This window comes from Cololabis saira, chromosome 1, assembly GCF_033807715.1.
Source record: "Cololabis saira isolate AMF1-May2022 chromosome 1, fColSai1.1, whole genome shotgun sequence".
NCBI classification, from domain to species: Eukaryota; Metazoa; Chordata; class Actinopteri; order Beloniformes; family Belonidae; genus Cololabis; species Cololabis saira.
Genome location: NC_084587.1, coordinates 3,909,366 through 3,930,985, shown reverse-complemented (window position 1 = coordinate 3,930,985; position 21,620 = coordinate 3,909,366). Strand labels below are relative to the sequence as shown.

Below are 21,620 nucleotides of genomic sequence, written 5' to 3'. Positions count from 1 at the left end.
AACACCTGCAGAAATACTGCAGGAATGACATAGCAGCAGTTAAATGCAGCCTTCTGTAAATATCCACTGGGCTTACATCTAATACATCAAAACACAACCATAAAAAACACTTTTCTGAACTTATCAATATGACTCTGTCCTTCACAGGATAAGTAACATGGATCACTGCAAAAACTCACAATCTTAAGAATATTTGTCTTATTTCTAGTTAAAATGTCTCATATTTAAAACAAGACATCACTGGAAAAAAACAACAATTTTCACCTGTTTCAAGTAGATTTTCACTTGAAATAAGTAGAAAAATCTGCCAGTGGAACAAGATTTTTTTTGCTTGTAATTAGAAGATAAATCTTGTTCCACTGGCAGATTTTCCTACTTATTTCAAGTGAAAATTTACTTGAAACAGGTGAAAATTGCATATATGGATGGATGGATTTCTGGATTAATGGACGGGTGGATGGATGAATGTCAAAATGGATGAAACTGTAATGAGCATAATAAAGCATCTTTAATACGAAGGTAAGACAGTCAGACAACAGCAAACACCCAGGTGCATGATGGGTAACGAGACGAACGACGCCCCCGTCAGGTTGCAGCTCCGGTCTCCGTGGCGACGCCCCCGTCAGGTTGCAGCTCTGGTTTCCGTGGCGACGCCCCCGTCAGGTTGCAGCTCTGGTCTCCGTGGCGACGCCCCCGTCAGGTTGCAGCTCCGGTTTCCGTGGCGACCGCCTCCTTGGCCTCCCTCTCACTGAAGTATTTCCTCTGCTCAGCGATGGCTTTCTGAAGAAGAGCCAGGTTTACTCCGTCCACGCAGTTCAGGACGCGAGCGCGGATCACCACTCTGTCGCCTGCAGGACAAACGGAGACGTGTTCTTCGACATCCAAGTGATTACATGTATAAACTAATGTTGGCATTTTAAATTCAATCAAACAATAGTTTAAATATCTGCCCAACAAACCTGTGAGGGTGAATTATCCTCAGTTAATACGTCCAACTGAATCAACCCCAGATCATAATACTGCCACCTCTGACTTGCCCAATGAGCACTAGGACTGAGAGCATCTGCTCTTTTTACCCAGAAGCCCCTTGTGCTTGTAATAGAGTAAATGTGTCGTCCTCAGAGATCGTGACCGTTTCCCAGTGCTCCCATATTCAATCCTTCCCTTTTAGTGTCAGTGGCCGCGGTTACATGATGTTTTTAATGAGGAATTAATTATTCTGAATTAAATAATTCAGAATTAAACTATTTTCCTTCGAGTTTACATGGAAATAGTAATTCCGAGGTTTACAGGTTTACATGGAAACACGTTTGATCGGCTTTCTCCAATTCCTCTCCAGGTCTGGGGGTTGGGAAGGTTCTGATTGGATAGGGGGGGGACCGGAAGTTAAACTACCGGAAGAAAAACAAACAACTTTGAAAAGCTCACAATTTTGATGTTTCCTGTTTCCATCTGTTCTTTTAATTATTTCTATTTATTAAATAAATGGTCTCTGCTCTTGACCAGCGTTTACTGCTGCTGCATCTTGAAACTTTGTTTGGAAAACCAGCCCAGCAGGAATATAAGATCATGGAGACAGACGGGCGAGGGAACGAGCAGAAAGAAAGACCGGAATTAATTTAAAGAGGAGTGAGTTTATACATGATCACGGAATTATTCTATTTGGATTTAAAATCGGAATAAACCAGACACTTACTTCAGAATTAAGTTTAATTCTGAATGGCCATTTTCATTTGGAATTAGGTGTTTACATGGTCATTTTTACTCATTTTAAATCAGATTTTATTTTAATTCTGAATTAAAGAGGAATTAAACTTCCCATGTAAAGGCACTGACTGATCAAGGGTTGTCTTAAGTGATACCGTTTCCTGAGTTTGGTTGGAGGAGTTGGCTCGAGTGGAGGAGTTTTAGTTTTACTTGTTCACCAGGGAGGGAAGGGTGGGGGTGGGAAACCAACCGGTAGATGAGTGTGGTATCTGCAGTAAGGATAACTCTGGATTGGTCTGTTGTGGTGAAGAGAGAGCTGAGGTACGAAGCATGGCTCTATTTACCGGTCAATATACGCTCCGACCCTCAGCTACCGTCTAGGAATGGGCGATATTTTACCGTTCACGATAAACCGTCCCCAAGGTAAGAATTTGTCATCTCGCAGTAAAAACGATAAATTCCCGGCTCTGCGTTAAATCAACGCACAACGTATGTGAAAGAAGGAAGGAAGGAAATGAGCAAGCAAGCAAGCAAGCAAGCAAGCAAGCAAGCAAGCAAGCAAGCAAGCAAGCAAGCAAGCAAGCAAGCAAGCAAGCAAGCAAGCAAGCAAGCAAGAAAGAAAGAAAGAAAGAAAGAAAGAAAGAAAGAAAGAAAGAAAGAAAGAAAGAAAGAAAGAAAGAAAGAAAGAAAGAAAGAAAGAAAGAAAGAAAGAAAGAAAGAAAGAAAGAAAGAAAGAAAGAAAGAAAGAAAGAAAGAAAGAAAGAAAGAAAGAAAGAAAGAAAGAAAGAAAGAAAGAAAGAAAGATTCCCGTTGATACGTGTTTGTGTAACAAACATGGAGGATCTGAGTCATTCCAGTTTTGCAGTACAGGTGTAACTCATTTAATTGGTTTTTATTAATTCATTGTAATTGGTGTAGTTTAGTATTTAGTATCTTTTAGAGCAGTGTTTTGGCTCCAAAGACTGAATGTGGTGATAGATTTATAGTTACAAAGATGGAGTTGAATTGGTATTTTTTTTTATCGTCATTTTTATCATTATCGGGATAAATGCCAGAAATTATCGTGATACATTTTTTAGTCCATACCGCCCATCCCTAGTACCGTCATGAAACGCTGGTAGTCATAAAAACTAAGCAGTGGCAAGTCGGTCAGACGTGTGACTCCATTGATCAGACTAAAAGAAGAAGTCCTGACTAAACCAAAAGAGGCATCATTAAATGTTCAGGGCGTGTCCTGGGACAGGAGTACTGGGAAACAATGCGTATGAACAAAAGATAAAAACTAGTCTGTAAATGGCCTCCGTAAATATGGGAAGAATGGCCATTCAAGAAATATTTGCTAGGTAGGAAAAGGGACCATAAAACATAAAGAAACCTCCACCAAGCTCTGCTGACGCTGTGTGAGGACGGCAGTAAAAGGGGCATTAATCTAGAAAACAATAACTGAGTCTATTGGACAAAGTGGTGGTATCCTTTCTGGACGTAAGTTTGTAAATACTTGTTAGAGTTGCTCTAAATTGAACCCTAGAGAAACACTAAACTGTGGATGGCAGCAATGCTAGTGCCTAGTAGACCTTGGCATCAAGTATGGACTGACTTCACTGACTCGGGAGTAAATCAGAGTAAGATAGTAGATATTTACTCGTACGTGTTGGTACATTCACTCAGCGGGTGGAGGTAAAAGGCACTAACAGTGAAGCAGTCCAAGAGGTCATAAACTGGTTAATATATTACCTAGAACCAGGGCACGCTGAACCTGAAGGCATCAGGTCAGAACGTGGGACTCGTTTTACTTCGCAGGGTCTGGTGGAAAGAGCCAATCAGACCATTAAACAACAACTGGCTAATTGGGGATTACGCACATATCTTTTGGGACTGTCCAATAATTCAAGTGGTTTGGAAAAATGTCGAAGCAGAAATGAAAAATATTGTCAAGGTAAATGTTCCTCTGGATCCTATAGTGTATTTGTTGGGAGCTGTAGCAAAGGAAACGTATAACGCAGAACAGATATATATACTGCGGATTTGGTTACTGATTGCCAAGAAAATGATTACTGTGAATTGGAAGGACAGTAAATCACCGACAATAACACAGTGGAAGCAGAGACTGAAGCAGGTATACATCATGGAACAGATGACCGCAAGGCTACAAATGAAAATGGACACTTTTGACCAAAGATGGGGAGATGTTGTGTTGTATTTGGATACTGATGGAAATGGGTTGTAGTAAAAGAAGGGGAATTGTCTTAATAAGTAATCTTGCTGTCTGTATTAATGTCGACCTAATATGCAATTTTTGATTGTCTGTGTAGGGGGGAAATGTTCTGTTATTTGTGAAAAAAGTAAAAAAAAAAAAAAAAAAAAAACAAAAAAAAAAAACAACAACCGGCTAAAATTTGTGATGAGACCAAAATGAAATGGTCTGAGGCCGTAACTTTGGTCCTATTTGCTCTCAGGTCCAGTCCTGCTGGGGCGATAGGCCTTATGGACCAATTTCCAACCTTCCATTTGTATCTAAAATTCTGGAAAAGGTAGTTGCAAACCAGTTATGTGACTAGACAGGGTTGGAAATGCATCATAGCACAAAAACAGCACTGGTTCGAGTCACGAATTACCTTCTTATGGCCTCAGGTAAGGGATTAGTAGATTATTAGTGTCCATACTGGTTCTACTGGACCTCAGTGCTGCTTTTGACACTGTAGATCAGCATTTTACTGTACAGGTTAGAGCATGTTGTTGGGATTAAAGGGACAGCTCTACGTTGGTTTAAATCATATCTATCTGACAGGTTCCAGTTTGTTCATGTACATGAGGTTTCTTCAGAACAGTCAAGGGTCTGTTATGGTGTTCCGCAGGGTTCAGTGCTAGGGCCAATCTTGTTCAGTTTATACATGCAGCCAGGGCCGCCGCAAGGGGTGTGGAACCGTGCGACCGCACGGGGCCTCGCGCTATGGTCCTTTTTTTTTCTTTTTTTTTTCCTTCTTTCCCTTATAAATATCAACAGTCACGTTCCATTACAGACCTAAATGTGTACTAGTCTGTGCATATCAATAAATATATGTGCAATGATGCGCGTGTCTGTTGTTCAATACAACTGATCAGACCAAGCGCAGACACAAGCTGCTCTGATCCAGACGGTGGAGTTGGAACAAACTGTCACATAATGTCGAGAGAACGAGACAGATTCAAGAAATTTCCATCAGGGGATGAAAAAAGAAAAAAAACTAAAGAAAATGGAAGAGTTTAATGCCTCTTTGAAAGGCTCGTTTGATTAATTTGTTACAAAAATCACCGATCCGACCGGGTCTCAAGCAGCCGTGGGGCCCCGCCCTGAGGCAGTCGAGGCACTTATTTTTTGTTTTCAACGTCTGTATGTGTTTGTATCCAGTATTTTGCTAATTGGAGAGTTAAAATTGCGCATATAGACACCCGATCTTCAGGCATGTATTAGGGACATCAAGGACTGGAGGTTCACTAACTTTTTGCTTCTAAATTCCGATAAAAACAAGGTTATTATTTTTGGTCCCGAACACCTCAGGAAGGGATTAGATGCTGCGATGGCCAACAATGCAACTGTGAGAAACCTCCGTGTTATTTCCTCTGTGGAACTAGTGGAACTCACACATTTTATGGAAAACTGAAGGTTTCTACGCATTTAGCTCTGGTGCAAGGTCTTCTCTCCCCCGTACAGATTATATCCGTGGGTGAGTCCTCATCCTGGACCGGGCCAACGCCACATTCTGATAGTAGAAACTAGCTGATCAATTATCCAGTGGATTTGAGTCGGTGCTTTTGTGGATTACTCGGAATAAGAACATGGACAGAATAAATTATTTGCATTATAATATACAACGATTGGCAAATGATACTAAAGCAGGGGTCGGCAACCCACGGCTCTAGAGTGTGGCTCTTTAGTGCCGCCCTAGTGGCGCCTGGAGCTTTTTCAGAAATGTTTGACCTTTTTTTTCCTCTTTTTTTCCTTTTTCTCTTTTTTTCTTCCTTTTTCCTTTCCTTTTTAATCTCGACATTTCGACTTTTTTCTTGACATTTCGACTTTTTTCTCGAAATTGTACTTCGACGTTAATCTCAAAATTACGACATTTTTTCTCGACATTTCGACTTTTTTCTCGACATTTTGACTTTTTTATCGAGATTGTACTTCAACATTAATCTCGACATTTCAACTTTTTTCTTGACATTTCAACTTTTTTCTTGACATTTCGACTTTCGCCATTTGCCTTCATTCTAAGGCTTATACAAGACTTTTCATTTTTTGCGGCTCCAGATATATTTGTTTTTTGTGTTTTTGGTCCAATATGGCTCAACATTTTAGGTTGCCGACCCCTGGACTAGAGCCGTCTCCTTCACTGCCGACCCAACACAGAAAAGCTCTTGATATGTTGCAGCATATGTTGCTGGTAATAAATATAATCTTTGACTCTAAAGAACGGGGGTCTGTTGTGTTTCCATTTAAGGGCTAAAGATCGTGGGCAGAAGAAGGTTTAAGATATCGTTCTTGATCAGCTGTGTTGGGTCAGAGGCTTTGATTCACCACTTCTGTCATTCAGCAGACGCTTTTATCCAACCTGACCTGATCTGATCTGATTGGTGGTCTGTCCGGACGGTTCTCCTCTTACCCTCACACTTCTCCACCTCCCCCAGAACCAGGTACTGGGCACCGATGATGGGGTTGAAAGGCTCCACAAACAGGGTGTGAACCTGCACGAGATGTTCTCTGGAGGCGTGATGGGCTGAGAGTGTGGCCCTGGAGCCCTCAGCTTGGTAGGAGATCAGTCTGCAGACGGGAGCAAATTATTACGTTGCTATTAAAGACAAACAATTACAAATACAGCGTAGCCATGGGTGTGCATGTTCGACTCAATCAATCAATCAGTTTGTAACTCTTGCCGTCAGGCTGAGTCAGTCTTAGACTCCGGCGGCGATTTTATATTTCACCATGTTCCTCTTGATGGGTCAATGTTTTTGTGAGAACACATATACACAGACCAAAAGTTTGGACGCACCTTCTCATTCAAACAAATGGGGAAGTGTGTCCAAACTTTTGGTCTGTGCTGTATAAAGTGTTTTTATTTTTTATTACTTTGTCACTGATTTATTTGAGAGCACGTCACTTGTGTGAATAGATCTGACTTTTATGTTTTAGTTACTAAGCGTACAAAGCTGTTTTACTCAGCGTTGCACAGAGATAAGATCAGTATGATCTTGATCGATGATTTGAATTTCCCTCGGGATTTATAAAGTATATAATAAATCTATCCAACTTTCTATCCATCTATCTATCCATCCATCCATCCATCACACCCACTATCTATTTCCTGGCTTCGCCACAACTTCAAGAGTCAGTAATGCAGCTATGGTTATTTTCTTCTTAAATAAGGATAAATTGTCCTAGACATTTGCACTTTCGGCATTATTTTGTGTAAGAGCCCCAGCCTAACGAGCGGTGAGGAAACTCCCACCTGCCAAAGGTCTTCAGCGACTGTCCTATTTATCTATGAATCCAACTTTCTATCTTTCTATGCATCATTCCATCCATCCATCCATCTATCCATATGTCATAAAGGCTCGCCAAAATGATGCGACTCTTGAGCCCTAGTTATTCTGTGCAGCCTGTCTGTTGCTTGTTAAGAGACACGTGTTTGTTATTATGCTCCTGACGAGAATGTTTTGTTTTCTTAATAATTTTAAAATAGAAAAAGAATCATGTTTCTGAATGTTTGTGGGATTGCAACCTTCAGTTTGTTGAAAATAAGTTTGGCACACCACCATCTATTTCCTGGCTACGCCACGACTTCAAGGGTCAGTGATATGAATACTTTATTAGATTAAGATTCCCAGAATATTCAAATTTTTTGAGATAGGATATTTGAGTTTTCTTAAGCTGTAAGCCATGATCAGCAATATTAAAATAATAAAAGGCTTGCAATATTTCAGTTGATTTGTAATGAATCCAGAATGTATGACATTTTTGTTTTTGTAATTGCATTATAGAAAATCACAATATTCACATTTTCTGAGACAGTCCTGTATATCATTTGTATCTCTTCATAATAAATGTAATAAATCTAGCTCTTTGTTTGTAAAAAAAAAAGAAAGTGAAACACAACTACAAATGAAATGACTTTATTCATGGCATGAAAGATACAGTGTGCTGTACAGAAAAAAAGATGAAGCTAAGAAACTGCTACAACAAGTGTGTGCAGAGGGAAGTTTGTACTCAGATAGTCCGTGAGCAGCTCCCTGATCTTCTGACCCCCGTCAGTGTCAGAGTCGTCGTGGGCTCGGGCTCCAGGTTGTGGTAGGTTGGATTCTAACGCAGCAGCCTCGTCGGTCCAGGAGGGGTTCACACCGTCCTCCTCATCTTCACATAAGTTATGCAACGCACAACACGTAGCTATCACATGAGGGGTGAAGGTAAAATGAAAATCACTTCGCTTGAGCAGAACTCGCCAGCGTGACTTCAGTCTCCCAAAGGCGATCTGCACAGTGGTCCTCGCAGAGCTTAAGTACACGTTAAACGACTCCTGCTCAGGGGTGATGGATGGGGAACGGGTGTAGTCTTTGATCAGCCACTCCATGAGAGGATAACCTGGATCTCCCACAAGAAAATGGCTGACGGCAACACCGTTGATTTCCCTTAGGCCCTGAGTGAAAAAGACAAAATAATGAAGAACAAATTTCAGAGTGTGTTGCATCTGATGGTAGTCTCCTCGGGGATTTGCACATTAAGGTCTCAGAAAGAATTATATGCAGAGGTAATAATCCTTTTTTTTTCTTCCTTTTTAATCTCGACATTTGACTTTTTTCTCAACATTTTGACTTTTTTCATGGCATTTTGACTTTTTTCTTGAGATTATACTTCAACATTAATCTCGACATTTCGACTTTTTTCTCGACTTTTTTCTCGAGATTGTACTTCAACATTAATACCGATATTTTGACTTTTTTCTCGAAATTTTGACTTTTTTCTCGACATTTTTCTCGAGATTGTACTTCAACATTAATCCCGACATTTTGACTTTTTTCTCGACATTTCAACTTTTTTCTCAACATTTCAACTTTTTTCTCAACATTTCAACTTTTTTCTCGACATTGTACTTCAACATTAATACCGATATTTTGACTTTTTTCTCGAAATTTTGACTTTTTTCTCAACATTTTTCTCGAGATTGTACTTCAACATTAATCCCGACATTTTGACTTTTTTTCTCGACATTTCAACTTTTTTCTCAACATTTCAACTTTTTTCTCAACATTTCAACTTTTTTCTCGACATTGTACTTCAACATTAATCCCGACATTTTGACTTTTTTCTCGACATTTCGACTTTTTTCTCGACATTTCGACTTTTTTCTCAACATTTTTCTCGACATTGTACTTCAACATTAATCCCGATATTTTGACTTTTTTCTCGACATTTCGACTTTTTTCTTGAAGTGCATAATGAAAAAAAAAAATCTTCCCCCAGTTATAACTAATATAGAAACATGCAGCATGTGTTGTCTTCATTCTAAGGCTTATAAAAGACTTCATTTTTTGCGGCTCCAGACATATTTGTTTTTTGCGTTTTTGGTCCAATACGGCTCTTTCAACATTTTGGGTTGCCGACCCCTGGTACAGGACGACTTACCTTAGGTAGCTGATGTGCGTGGCTGAACAACGCCGACTGCCTGAGAACGTCTGCGTCGTCGGCACTTCCAGGCAGTTTGCAGTTTATGTTCCAAAACCTAAAACACAAAATAGCAGCATTAAGTTCATGATGCTCAGACTGCACAGCGGGTGGCAAAACGTTCTTTAACGCTCAAAAACGGTGCATATTATAGCATTTCACAGTATCCCCTCACCACCATTAATAGTCAGAATTAATTTTGGAATAAATATGATTCAAACAAGCAACAAAATGTGTATTAGTTGCACAAAAGTTGAAATATTTCCATTTGTGTATACAGGACTGTCTCAGAAAATTTTAATATTGTGATAAAGTTCTTTATTTTCTGTAATGCAATTAAAAAAACAAAAATGTCATATATTCTGGATTCATTACAAATCATGCATTATAGAAAATCACAATATTCTAATTTTCTGAGACAGTCCTGTACTTGGTCACATGAAGACAAATCTTTTACATTTCTCTTTTGAGGTGTGTGTTTTCTTCTCTCGACTGTAAAAAATGGTTCAAATTAGATCCTGCACAATATTTAAGGGTTAAGAGGAAATGTGTTGGCCCATGCTCACCGGTACGTGTCGTCCACCACAGCCTGGAGGACGTAGGAAGTCCATCCTTTTCGATTGATGAAGTCCTTGTAGCCGTCACTCGGTGGTAAAACAGGAATGTGTGTGCCGCCGATGCAGCCGATTATCTGGGGGATGTTGAACTTTAGCTCGAACCGGCGCGCTATAGCGACGGCTTCCTCTGCAGTGGGAACCGTGATGAAGTTTTGGATGACCGATGACACCATGCCTTTGCAAAAAATGTACACAAACTTTTTCACAGTCGACTTGTGCACGCCGAACTGGTTTGCCACAACCCTGTACTCAGAAGAACTGGCCAGCTTGTAAAGGACAATCGCAACCCTCATCTGAAGCGGCACCGGTGCCCGAACGGTCACGTCCTCGGGTTTCATCACTCGTGACATCAAGCCACACAACTTGTCGAAGGTTCTGCGGGTCATTCGGAAGTTCTCTTTCCACTCCTTGTCGCTAAACTCCTTTAACACCACTCGCTCCCACCAATCTTTGCTCCTGACCCGCATCCAGCATGAACGCTGAGACGTGCTTTCAAGCAGAGACTTTTCAAGCAGAGACGCTCCAGCGTTCATCAACAAATTCATGCTCTCTATGGCCCCTTGACGTATTATTTGCCGCCGGCGTCGTTCTTCCGTCATCACTGCAGCCAAAAGATCCGTTGTTCTTTTCATAGTCACAACTAACAGGTACATAATGCAGGAAATGTACGTTGCTGTAGCCTGGTCCAGGTCGTCGAACGCCATCTTTCTTTCTTTGTTGTCGTTAAGTGGAGGCAGAGACGTTCAATAAACGAGACAGCCCACTACGGTTCGTTTTCCTGTATCTGTGTCACGTGACTGCCACGCCCCTTTAGGAGACAGTCCTGAGTCTATTGAGTCCTATGGGAAAAGTGAACGTGAGCACAGATTATTACCAATTCCTTCGCCCCATAGTAACCTAAGTAAATATGGGACCCATTTTTCAAAAGCCACAAACCTTCTGAACATTCTGACACCAAAATGGCAATTTTCAGACCGACAGATTAGGAGAAAATGAACTTTGTTTGAGACCTGTCTCTGTCTGAGCAACACACTCTCGCCAGATTTGGCTCTCATTGTTTTCCCATCGTATAAAATTAAGTTTAAAGCTAAAATAAAACTTGCTTCTTTGCTTAATAATACTGTTATTTTTATTATTTAAGTCTTTTTGGAAGAAAGTTGTACTGGATCTAGTGTTGTATGTTCCAAAACGATGTGGGTAGAAGAGGACACTTAGGAGACAGGAAGTGTATACCATTTCATACCATTGGCAGTAACAGTACTGCGCTAATGCGCTATCTTCTGTATAGAGGATCTTTGGTGGAGGTCAACTGGAGGTGGCTCTTGTTGAAATGGTTACCAGACATATATAAAGGCTAGATGACTCGTCCGCGCTGCTTCCAATGCAGAGCGACGTCGTCACACGGCGGCCATCTTGCCATAGGAGACTCGCTCACTCATAACATTGTGTTTAATGGAGCATGTACTGCTTAAACAACCTTAACTTGCTCAATTCTAGACAGATTTTCAAACAGTTTGGTTTGTTATGAACGTCAGAGATGTAGTTATGACACTGCATACTAATTATAAACATTGAAAAACGTACTTTTAGATGAAAATAACCAGAAACCGATAGCTATGACATGGTATTTATATTAAATCAATATTTCTATAGTATTCTTAGTAATATTTATATTTACATTATAACTATATATATATATATATATATATATATATATATATATATATATATATATATATTATTACATTATAATATATATATATATATATATATATATTATTACATTATAAAATATATATATATATATATATATATATATTATTACATTATAACATGTATTTATACACACGTTATAATGTCATGATATAAATACATCATAATGTAATAATATATAAACATGTTATTAGGTAATAATATATGTATATATGTTATAATATATAATTTAAAATAATATATTATATAATATAAATATAAATATTACTAAGAATACTATAGAAATATTGATTTAATATAAATACCATGTCATAGCTATCTGTTTCTGGTTATTTTCATATAAAAGTACGTTTTTCAATGTTTATAATTATTCACAAGTATGCAGTGTCATAACTACATCTCTGACGTTCATAAAAAACCAAACTGTTTGAAAATCTGTTGAGAATTGAGCAAGTTAAGGTTGTTTTGCAGTACAGGCACCATTAAACACAATGTTATGAGTGAGCGTCTCTCCTGTGGCAAGATGGCCGCCGTGTGATGACGTCGCAGCAGCGCGGACGAGTCATCTAGCCTTTATATATGTCTATGGTTACCATGGTTACAGCGCCACGGAGTCATGCATGCTATGGCCATTTATCCGATCTCTGAACAGCATGTAAACTCAGACAAGTGATCCGGTCTTCTGCATGTCGTTATCTGATACGATCAGAAATCTGATCTCTTTGCTGCATGTAAACGTACTGTAAGTCTGTCTAAAATAATTATTTCTAACACTTTACAAATTATACTAGCTAGAGCAATAGGCCTGTAGTTATCTATGCTGGAGATTTTTCCAGTTTTGTCTTTAATCACAGGCACTAACAGTACAGACAGCATAGAGCCGGTAGTAATGCAACTATAGTTATTTCCATCTTTAAAAAGGATAAATTGTCCTCTTCTTTTTGCACTTTTGGTATTATTTTGTGTAAGAGCAGCAGCCTAACTAGGAGTGAGGTAACTCCCACCTGCCAAAGGTCCTGAGCGACCGTCCTTCCCTCGCCGCGTCCACCTCCCACGGCAGCAGGAAGGCTGCGGCCGATGGCAGCATGGTCCCGCTCCGACCACGTGGTCCGGGGGCCCCGGTCACGTGTTCCCGGCTGGCCCCGGTCACGTGTTCCCGGCTGGCCCCGCCCCCTCGCGCCTGCGCAGTGACGAGGCCACCGGGAAGCTGCCAGGTTGAACTTCAAGCGTCACAGTTTATCTTTTTATTTCCATAAATACATGGTGGTTTTCAGCGGCTTCGTCCAGCCATGAATGCCGATATAAAGAGAGAGCGGGAGAATGCCACGTTTGACATCGAAAAGATGACCCACATCTTGGACGGGTCGCCGGAAAAGACCAAAAGAAGACGAGAAATCGGTGAGTTTGGAGCGCCGACCCCCGTTGGGAAACAGCGGGTCGCGGTACAAGGTTCCGGGTCCTGCTTGCATAATTTAAGAAGATAAACATCATTTGGCCTGATCTAACGCGCATTTCTTAAGTTTAATATACTACAATGACTCATTAGGTCTCAAAGATGAATTCGGCTTCTGTTTTACCTGTCAACCTGTTGTACATTTTTAAATAAATAAATAAATAGTGATCACCTTCCTTGTTCCTTTGTAAATGAATGTGCAATTGTCTAGTGGGGAAATGATGTTCAGCCTTTTGAAGTAAAAAAATTGATTATATTGTTATCCATTCAATTAAAAACCTGGAACCAATTCAGAAGGACCTTTAATCTCACTGACCTTTCACATGCTGCACCATTATCAACAAATCCTGTTCCATCAAGGATGGACGAAGCTTTGGGTGTCTGGAATACAGGACTGTCTCAGAAAATTAAAATATTGTGATTTTCTGTAATGCAATTACAAAAACAAAAATGTCATACATTCTGGATTCATTACAAATTCACTGAAATATTGCAAGCCTTTTATTATTTTAATATTGCTGATCATGGCTTACAGCTTAAGAAAACTCAAATATCCTATCTCAAAAAATTAGACTTCTGGGAATCTTAATCTTGCAATATTTATAATATTTGATTTGTAATGAATCCAGAATGTATGACATTTTTGTTTTTTTAATTGCATTACAGAAAATAAAGAACTTTATCACAATATTCTAATTTTCTGAGACGGTCCTGTAGGTGGAATATCTGACCTCTACATCGAGAATAGGTTTGCCTCTTTTATACAGCCAGAAAATAAATATAATCTTCTCATAAATCACATTTCTACAGGTATTTACAGCTTGGAGTTTTTGTGGCTTCTAATTATGACCACTTCCCCTTGAGTCCTGTATCTCTGCTAGAAACAATTTTTTTTATTTTCTGTTTATTTGAAAAAGCAATTGTTTCTATATACAGTATTACATTCACTCCTTGGACCATTGCAATGTCTTCCTCTAAAGTTCAACCACCTGATCCCAATGAAATTGATTCAGAAAAACTTTATTTATCCCCGAGGGGCAATTGCAATTGGGAAAGGTGGATCCAAAAAAAAAGGTTTAGGTGTCTTTGATCATGATGTTTTTCCAGATTTTAAATAAGTTTGTGTAACATGAACTACAGAACTGGGGGAGCCCTTTTCTCTTTATCGTCACAGCTTCGCAAGATGAAAAATAAATACAGTCCAGTATTAGAGTGGTATCATGTGTAGAGAGCAGGTCATCACAAAAAACACAGATTCAAATGAAATCAGATCTTACAGCTTCATGTAATCAGTCCAAGACCAAAGCCGATATAACTTTTCTTTTTGTATTCTGAGGGAAAATTACAACTTTTCCATAATGTAAATTTCGCGGACAGTATCAATCCATTCTTCAATAGTGGGTGATTCTACTTTAAACCGTCTTCTTGTGACAGATTTCTTACTTGCTGCCAACAGAATACAGAGCAATTTTTTATCATCTGTATTCCAGTTATCAAACTGTATATCACCCAAATACATCGCTTCATATTTGAAGGGAATATTTACACAAAATATATTCTCTATGTGTTTATGGATCTCTTCCCAATACTAGAAACAATTTTAAAATCTAAAGTTAATATAAAACAAGTAATGGGCAGAGTCTATACATTGCTTAATACAAATAAACAAATCAAGTGGGAAACAGACCTAGATGAAATGATTCCAGAAGAAATATGACAATCAATTATACAGCGAATGTACTCTTCCCCAATATGCCTCAGACATGCTGTGGTTTAGTTTAAAATATGTTTTAATGGTATTGATTGGACCAAGAATAGATTGTCTAAAGTCAAGATGGATATTATTGGCCCTACATGTGATCGATGCAGACAAGCTCCTGCCACATTGCTGTTCTGGTCGTGTCCCGAGCTGGACAGTTTTTGGAGTCTTATCTTTGAGACATTCTCTGGAATATGTGGGGTGACGGTGCAGCCGTCTCCTCTGATTCACTCTCGGTGTAGATCTGGTGGAGGCTTCTTTCTCTGGGCACCATCTGAACCTGCTAGGAGGCTTATTTTGTTGAAATTAAAGGATGCTCTCGCCCCAACATGTGGTCAATGGATCAGAGAGGTTATGAGTCACGTTCATTTAGAAAAAAATGAGATGTACTGTGTATCGGCCTTTTCATTTTTAAAAGCCGTGGTGTAGAAGGGGTCGGTCCGCTTCACTCACGTTCATAAAACTTTAGGTCGCCAAGCCTTTTAAAAAATCATAATTTTTATTTTTACGTTTCAACTTGTTCCAAAATATTTTCTAAATTGTTACGACATCCAAAAGCAAACGAAAAAGTCTTTCATGGCAACAAAAACTTAAATAACGTGGTCAAAAAACTGTAGACAACCACCACCCTCGTAACCAAACATTTAGGTTTTTCACGCCGCGCCGCGGAATCACCTGACCCCTAAATCCTCCTGACGCACACAACACGCCCTCCGGAGACATAAAAAACAAAAAACAATAATATAAACATTCTTAGCAAAATCATAAGCAGAATAAACACTATAAAACTTAAGACTAAAACTAAGTTAACTAATATACAAAAGTAATAACTTCAACTTAACAGCTGCAACATACTGTAAGAGGATCCACCGGAAAATGTTATGCCATTTGGCAGCCGTTTATTTCCTTTGTAGAAGCACGGCAGCTACTAAAATATCTGGGTAACCAAATGTGTTTACCTTATTTGTATGTTTGTGTTTTGTTTTGTCTGGCTGTATGTAAATCTACTGAAGGTCCAGTACTTGAGGGAGGGGGAACTAGATTTGATTGTTTCATGTACGAGTGGTTTTATCTTTTGTTTGTTATATATATTTGAAACTAAAAAAGACTTTGATAAAATAAAAAAGGATTTTATATTATCATTATTGTCCATCGAGACTAAATTAAAGCACATATTGTTGACAACAAGATGAGTTTAGTTTGAACTCCCTAAGAACAGATTTTATTCTTTAAGGAGACTGTTTTATACAGATGTTTGACATATTTAGGATTCATTCTAGTTCAGGTTCACAAGGTTACTGAATACTTTATTTAAACCTTAAATCAACAGAAAGGGTTGTTATTTTTATGATAAAGCATCAAAGGAGACCCAGAATAATTAGAAACCAGGGAATCAGATGTCCAGGAAAGGGCAGGACATTTAAATCTACTGCTAATGCACGTCCGGCCTTCATGACGGGTTCAGCTCGAGGGCAGACGTCAAGTTTATCAAAGACGTCTCAGATTATCTGAGAATATGACGCACAAACAAACTGCTGGACGTGAACCTGCAGGAATCCAGCAGCAGCAGTTTGATCCCACCAGGACATCAGACAAAGACCAGGATGTCTGGAAAACGGGTCTGTGGATTGAAAAAAAGGGGATTATTTAGACACGACACCACTAGGCCTGTGTTGAAAAAATGTATTTTCCGATTCTCAATCGATTCTCGTTAATTCCTAAAAATCGATTCATATGTCTAAAGATCGATATATATATATATATATATTTTTTCCCTCCTCATCAACTTTTAGTATTTTTTTGTTTATGCCCAAAAAATGAATGTTTTGTTGGACACGAGAATAACTGGTGCCATGTTTTTGCCTTTAAATATGTTTAACACTATGAAAACATTAGTTTTCAGTTATAATTGCATAAATTGTCTATATTTCCTTACTTTATATACTGTTTTGGGGTTACATTTGCATAAAATGCTAAAAACCAAATTCTCAAAAATGGGGAAAGACTAAAACCGATTCCATCCGTCTCTGTTTCCTCCCTGGATCTGTTTGGTAATTCTGACCCACGATGTTTCTGTTTCAGTTCTATCAGCATTCTGGGAGCTGATTGGTCCTTAAAGCATCATTAGCTGCAATACTTGCTGTTGAATCTTAATATAATACTAGTATTAATATGTTGCAGAACTACAGTCATATAATTCATGCAACAGCTGAAAAAAACAGTTTTAATGACACTAACCCAAATCAATATTGGAATCGAATCAGATCGTGATAATCGATTCTGAATTTTAAGAATCGGAATCGAATCGATTCTTGACATTTGAATCGATCCCCAGCCCTAGATACCACGATAAGATGTCCGGTCTGTTCCAGATTACGTCCTGCAGCCGGTGAATTAATGCGGTCTTGGGTTTTCTCTGGTTCTTCTGCAGAGTCGTTGGTTTTCAACGACCCAGACTTCGACGAGGAGGACCCGAACTTCCTGTCCCGCAGCGAGCGCTACGACCAGGCCGTCAGGAAGAGCGCTCAGATGATCCTGAAGATGCGAGAGTTCGGCATCGCCGACCCCGAGGAGATCTACCACTACAAGAGGTAAAAGGAGCTGAGGTCACTCACATGGGACACAGATCCTCCGTGGGCCGTTTTTAAAGAGAAAATATTATAAAATAATCACTTTTACACCCCTAGAACATAATAGTTCACAGATGACAAACTGAGGGACACATTTGCTTAACTTGAACATGCTTTGACAGCCAGATTTAAAGATGACTCGTGTGTTTAGAGGATGAATGTGATTATTAGACTAAAGACCACAAATCTACCTGGTCAGTCATCTAGCACTTTAGTCGGTCCAACTCTTTACTCTTTTTATACCAGCAGAACTTTCTCTTGGGTCCTGACGTCTAACTGCCGTTTGTTTAATACGTTTTCATCTTTCATTGAGCAAAGTTTTAGTGGTAAAATGGTTTCTGCTAACAGACGTTTGTGAAACGTTGCTCATATATTTAAAGTTAGCCCCTAATAATGTATAGAAACATCATAAATCACAGATTAATTCATTGTACTTGATGATAATTTGTTGAGGATGAACTTTATTTGTGCATTTTTTTTTTTTGCACATTTGAGAAACATGAATTAAACCTCAAAAACACTAAAAGGCTGAAGAGAATAAAATATTAGTTATTTTTAGATAAACCAGTCATAGTTCTGTTAAACACTTTTTCTTCATGGATATAACTTTTATTTTGTGAAATTTTGAAATATCAGCGTATTTAACTCAGAAAATGTTTGTGATAGAAGCGTCTTTTGCTTTTTCTAAAAGAGAAAAATATGCAGCAAAACAATCCTCTTGACTTCAGCTGCGTTATGAGAAGTTCTGTTTAATTCTCTCCCAGTTGGACTAAGATGTTTACGTTCGCTGCAAAACCACAGCGAAATACGGCGCATCAATATTTTGGTGTGCATGTGCTGGAAGAATTACGACCCGATGATTGACCCGACATGTTAGGCCTTTATACGACTTGGCCTCGTTTGATACGAGTCACCTGGAGATTACTGGGATTATCAGGGGTGGGTGTTGCCAAGGACCTCCCGATACGATACACATCACGATACCATACACATCACGATACACATCACGATACACATCACGATACTTGAGTCACGATACGATACACGTCACGATACTTGAGTCACGATACGATACACATCACGATACGATACACATCACGATACGATACACATCACGATACGATACACGTCACGATACTTGAGTCACGATACGATACACATCACGATACGATACACATCACGATACGATACACATCACGATACGATACACGTCACGATACTTGAGTCACGATACGATACACATCACGATGCGATACACATCACGATACGATACACATCACGATACACATCACGATGCGATACACATCACGATACGATACACATCACGATACGATCACGATACGATACACATCACGGTGCGATACACATCACGATGCGATACACATCACGATGCCATACACATCACGATGCCATACACGTCACGATACTTGAGTCACAATACAATACACATCACGATGCGATACACATCACGATGCGATGCACATCACGATACGATACACATCACGATACTTGAGTCACAATACAATACACATCACGATGCGATACACATCACGATGCGATGCACATCACGATACGATACACATCACGATACGATACACATCATGATACGATCACGATACGATACACATCACGGTGCGATGCACATCACGATGCGATGCACATCACGATGCGATACACATCACGGTGCGATACACATCACGATGCGATACACATCACGATACACATCACGATGCGATACACATCACGATACACATCACGATGCGATGCACATCACGATGCGATGCACATCACGATGCGATGCACATCACGATGCGATGCACATCACTATACTTGAGTCACGATACGATACACATCACGATACGATACACATCACGATACGATACACATCACGATACTTGAGTCACGATACGATGCACATCACGATGCGATACACATTACGATACACATCACGATACACATCACGATACACATCACGATGAGATACTCTTTACAATTTCTTTTTCATCAAAAATCAAAAATTCCGGCCAAAGTGGAGATTTTCAAAAACTCCGTTTTCACGTTTGCTTGTAAACGGAGGGAAACGGAGATTTAGGCTTCAGAACATCACAATTATGCAACAGAAACGTCACCAGCGTCATGTGTGCGAACTGTGTTTACAATTTGTTTGGCCACGGTCAATATTTTCTGGTATTTTACCTGTTTTATATTCTAAATTCACACTTAAAAGTAACTCCACTTCTCTGTCACTCCAAACGAAAGACTCTCGTTCATCTTGGAAGTAACTGGCAGTCAAGGCTGATTTATGGTTCCGCATTACACCAACGCAGAGCCTACGGCGTGCGGTACGCAGCAACGCGCACCGTACGTAGGCTACGCCGTCGATTTAACGCGGAACCATATTATTCAGGCTCCACACGTGTCATTTGTTGACGTTTTTTTCCAGGATTCTGATTGGCTAGCATGACTTTATCTTCTCGTTACACTGCCCCCTGTTGGTTTGGCTGCTCATAGCACCTTAACAGTGTATGTATGCGGGTTTGTGTAAACGATGATATTTTTCAAAACGTAGAAAATATCCGTTTTTGTAAATACCCGGCTATGTGTAAACGTGGCCTCAGATTAGTCTATAAACTTTGTAGCGACGAAATAAAACATACTTTTAGAGTTATTCAGGGTAACATTGCTGAAGGTACATTTTCAGGGAAGCACAAAGCCGTGGAACTTCTCTCAGGTGAGCCACGCTTCCACCTCCAGGTAACTTCAGGTTTCATAAGAGATGTTGTTTATGTGAGGCGGCGCGCCGAGGCCTGGCAGGGCCGAGGGTGTGACGTTCATGGAGAGCAGGGTTTACGGTTGTGAAATGAGCCTTCAGGCGGAGAAACTTCAGCGGGATCAGAGTCGGCACGAGCGTGGAACTGTGTCAAAGGTTATGCAAGCCTCCGGCTAGGAGGTTACGTAACCTGCCACCAGAATAACTGGGACACAAATGCATCTTACTGCTTTATTTACTCATGTAGTCGCGTTCCTGGGTTAGGGTTACCCGTCCTCGGCCTTGGGAGACGGCAGGACGGGTGACGACCCTCCTTATGTATACGTAGAATACGATCCCTCTTCGCACGACTCTCTAGTTTGAAGATCCTTCCATAAAAACATTGGCCACGGTTACATGATGTTTTTTTAATTCGGAATGAATTATTCCGAATGAAATAATTCAGAATTAAACTATTTTCCTTCAAGTTTACATGGAAATAGTAATTCTGAATTGAGGTTTACATGGAAAACACGTTTGATGGTCTTTCTCCAATTCCTCTCCAGGTCTGGGGGTTGGGAAGGTTCTGATTGGATAGGGGGGGGGACCGGAAGTTAAACTACCGGAAGAAAAACTAACTTAGCCGCTACAACTCTGAAAAGCTCACAATTTGTATGTTTCCCGCCATCTGTTCTTTTAATTATTTCCAGGTCCTTTCCAGGTCCTATTTATTAAATAAATGGTCTCTGCTCTTGACCAGCGTTTACTGCTGCTGCATCTGGAAACTTTGTTAGGAAAACCAGCCCAGCGGAATATAAGATCATGGAGACAGACGGACGAGGGAACAAGCAGAAAGAAAGACCAGAATTAATTTAAAGAGGAATGAGTTTATACATGATCGCAGAATTATTCTATTCAGATTTAAAATCGGAATAAACCAGCCACTTACTTCAGAATTAAGTTTAATTCGGAATGGCCATTTTCATTTGGAATTAGGTGTTTACATGGTCATTTTTACTCATTTTAAATCGGATTTAATTTTAATTCTGAATTAAAGAGGAATTAACTTCCCATGTAATCACACTCTGTGTGTCCTGCACCTCCTCCACCAGCATGGCTAAGGGGACCCTGCAGGAGGCCCTGGGGCTCCACTTTGTCATGTTCCTCCCCACCCTGAACAGCCAGTGTGACGCCCAGCAGGCGGAGAAGTGGCTGCCGCTGGCCGAGTCCTACCAGGCCGTGGGCACGTACGCCCAGACCGAGCTGGGCCACGGTCAGTCCGGAACTACAGCCATGCTTGTT

The 21,620-nt window shown here is 39.9% G+C and overlaps 2 protein-coding genes across 5 annotated transcripts in view; one reads left to right on the top strand and one right to left on the bottom strand.

Moving 5' to 3' along the window:
- Positions 1-429: 429 nt before the first annotated feature.
- Positions 430-13,109, bottom strand: LOC133450329 (CST complex subunit TEN1-like). Of its 2 annotated transcripts, XM_061728906.1 has the most exons (4): positions 12,732-13,109; positions 9,964-10,853; positions 9,359-9,455; positions 7,853-8,372 (listed from the first exon to the last, which is right to left on the bottom strand). In XM_061728906.1, exons 2-4 carry the CDS (start codon positions 10,716-10,718, stop codon positions 7,902-7,904), a joined length of 1,323 nt encoding a protein of 440 aa, XP_061584890.1. In that variant the 5' UTR covers positions 10,719-10,853; positions 12,732-13,109; the 3' UTR covers positions 7,853-7,901. The 2 variants fall into 2 exon arrangements, with proteins under 2 accessions (XP_061584976.1, XP_061584890.1); XM_061728992.1 differs by lacking the exons at positions 7,853-8,372; positions 9,359-9,455; positions 9,964-10,853 and adding exons at positions 430-848; positions 6,345-6,502 and having other exon boundaries at positions 12,732-12,991.
- Positions 12,904-21,620, top strand: part of LOC133449824 (peroxisomal acyl-coenzyme A oxidase 1-like) — a 32,482-nt gene continuing 23,765 nt past the window's right edge. For 2 of the 3 annotated variants that reach the window (XM_061728797.1, XM_061728812.1), the window contains exons 1-2: positions 12,904-13,125; positions 17,371-17,530. In XM_061728797.1, coding sequence (XP_061584781.1) covers positions 13,017-13,125; positions 17,371-17,530 — 269 coding nt within the window. In that variant the 5' untranslated portion in view covers positions 12,904-13,016. Of the gene's footprint in view, positions 13,126-17,370; positions 17,531-21,430; positions 21,592-21,620 lie in introns of all 3 variants that reach the window. The other variant, XM_061728805.1, reaches the window with a different exon arrangement.

Coding starts and splice junctions, on each gene's coding strand:
- LOC133450329 (XM_061728906.1), bottom strand. CDS start 10,718: ATGGCGTTCGACGACCTGGACCAGGCTACAGCAACGTACATTTCCTGC. Junction 9,456..9,963: donor GTGGTGGACGACACGTACCG/GTGAGCATGGGC, acceptor TTTGTGTTTTAG/GTTTTGGAACATAAACTGCA. Junction 8,373..9,358: donor ACGCACATCAGCTACCTAAG/GTAAGTCGTCCT, acceptor TTTTTCACTCAG/GGCCTAAGGGAAATCAACGG.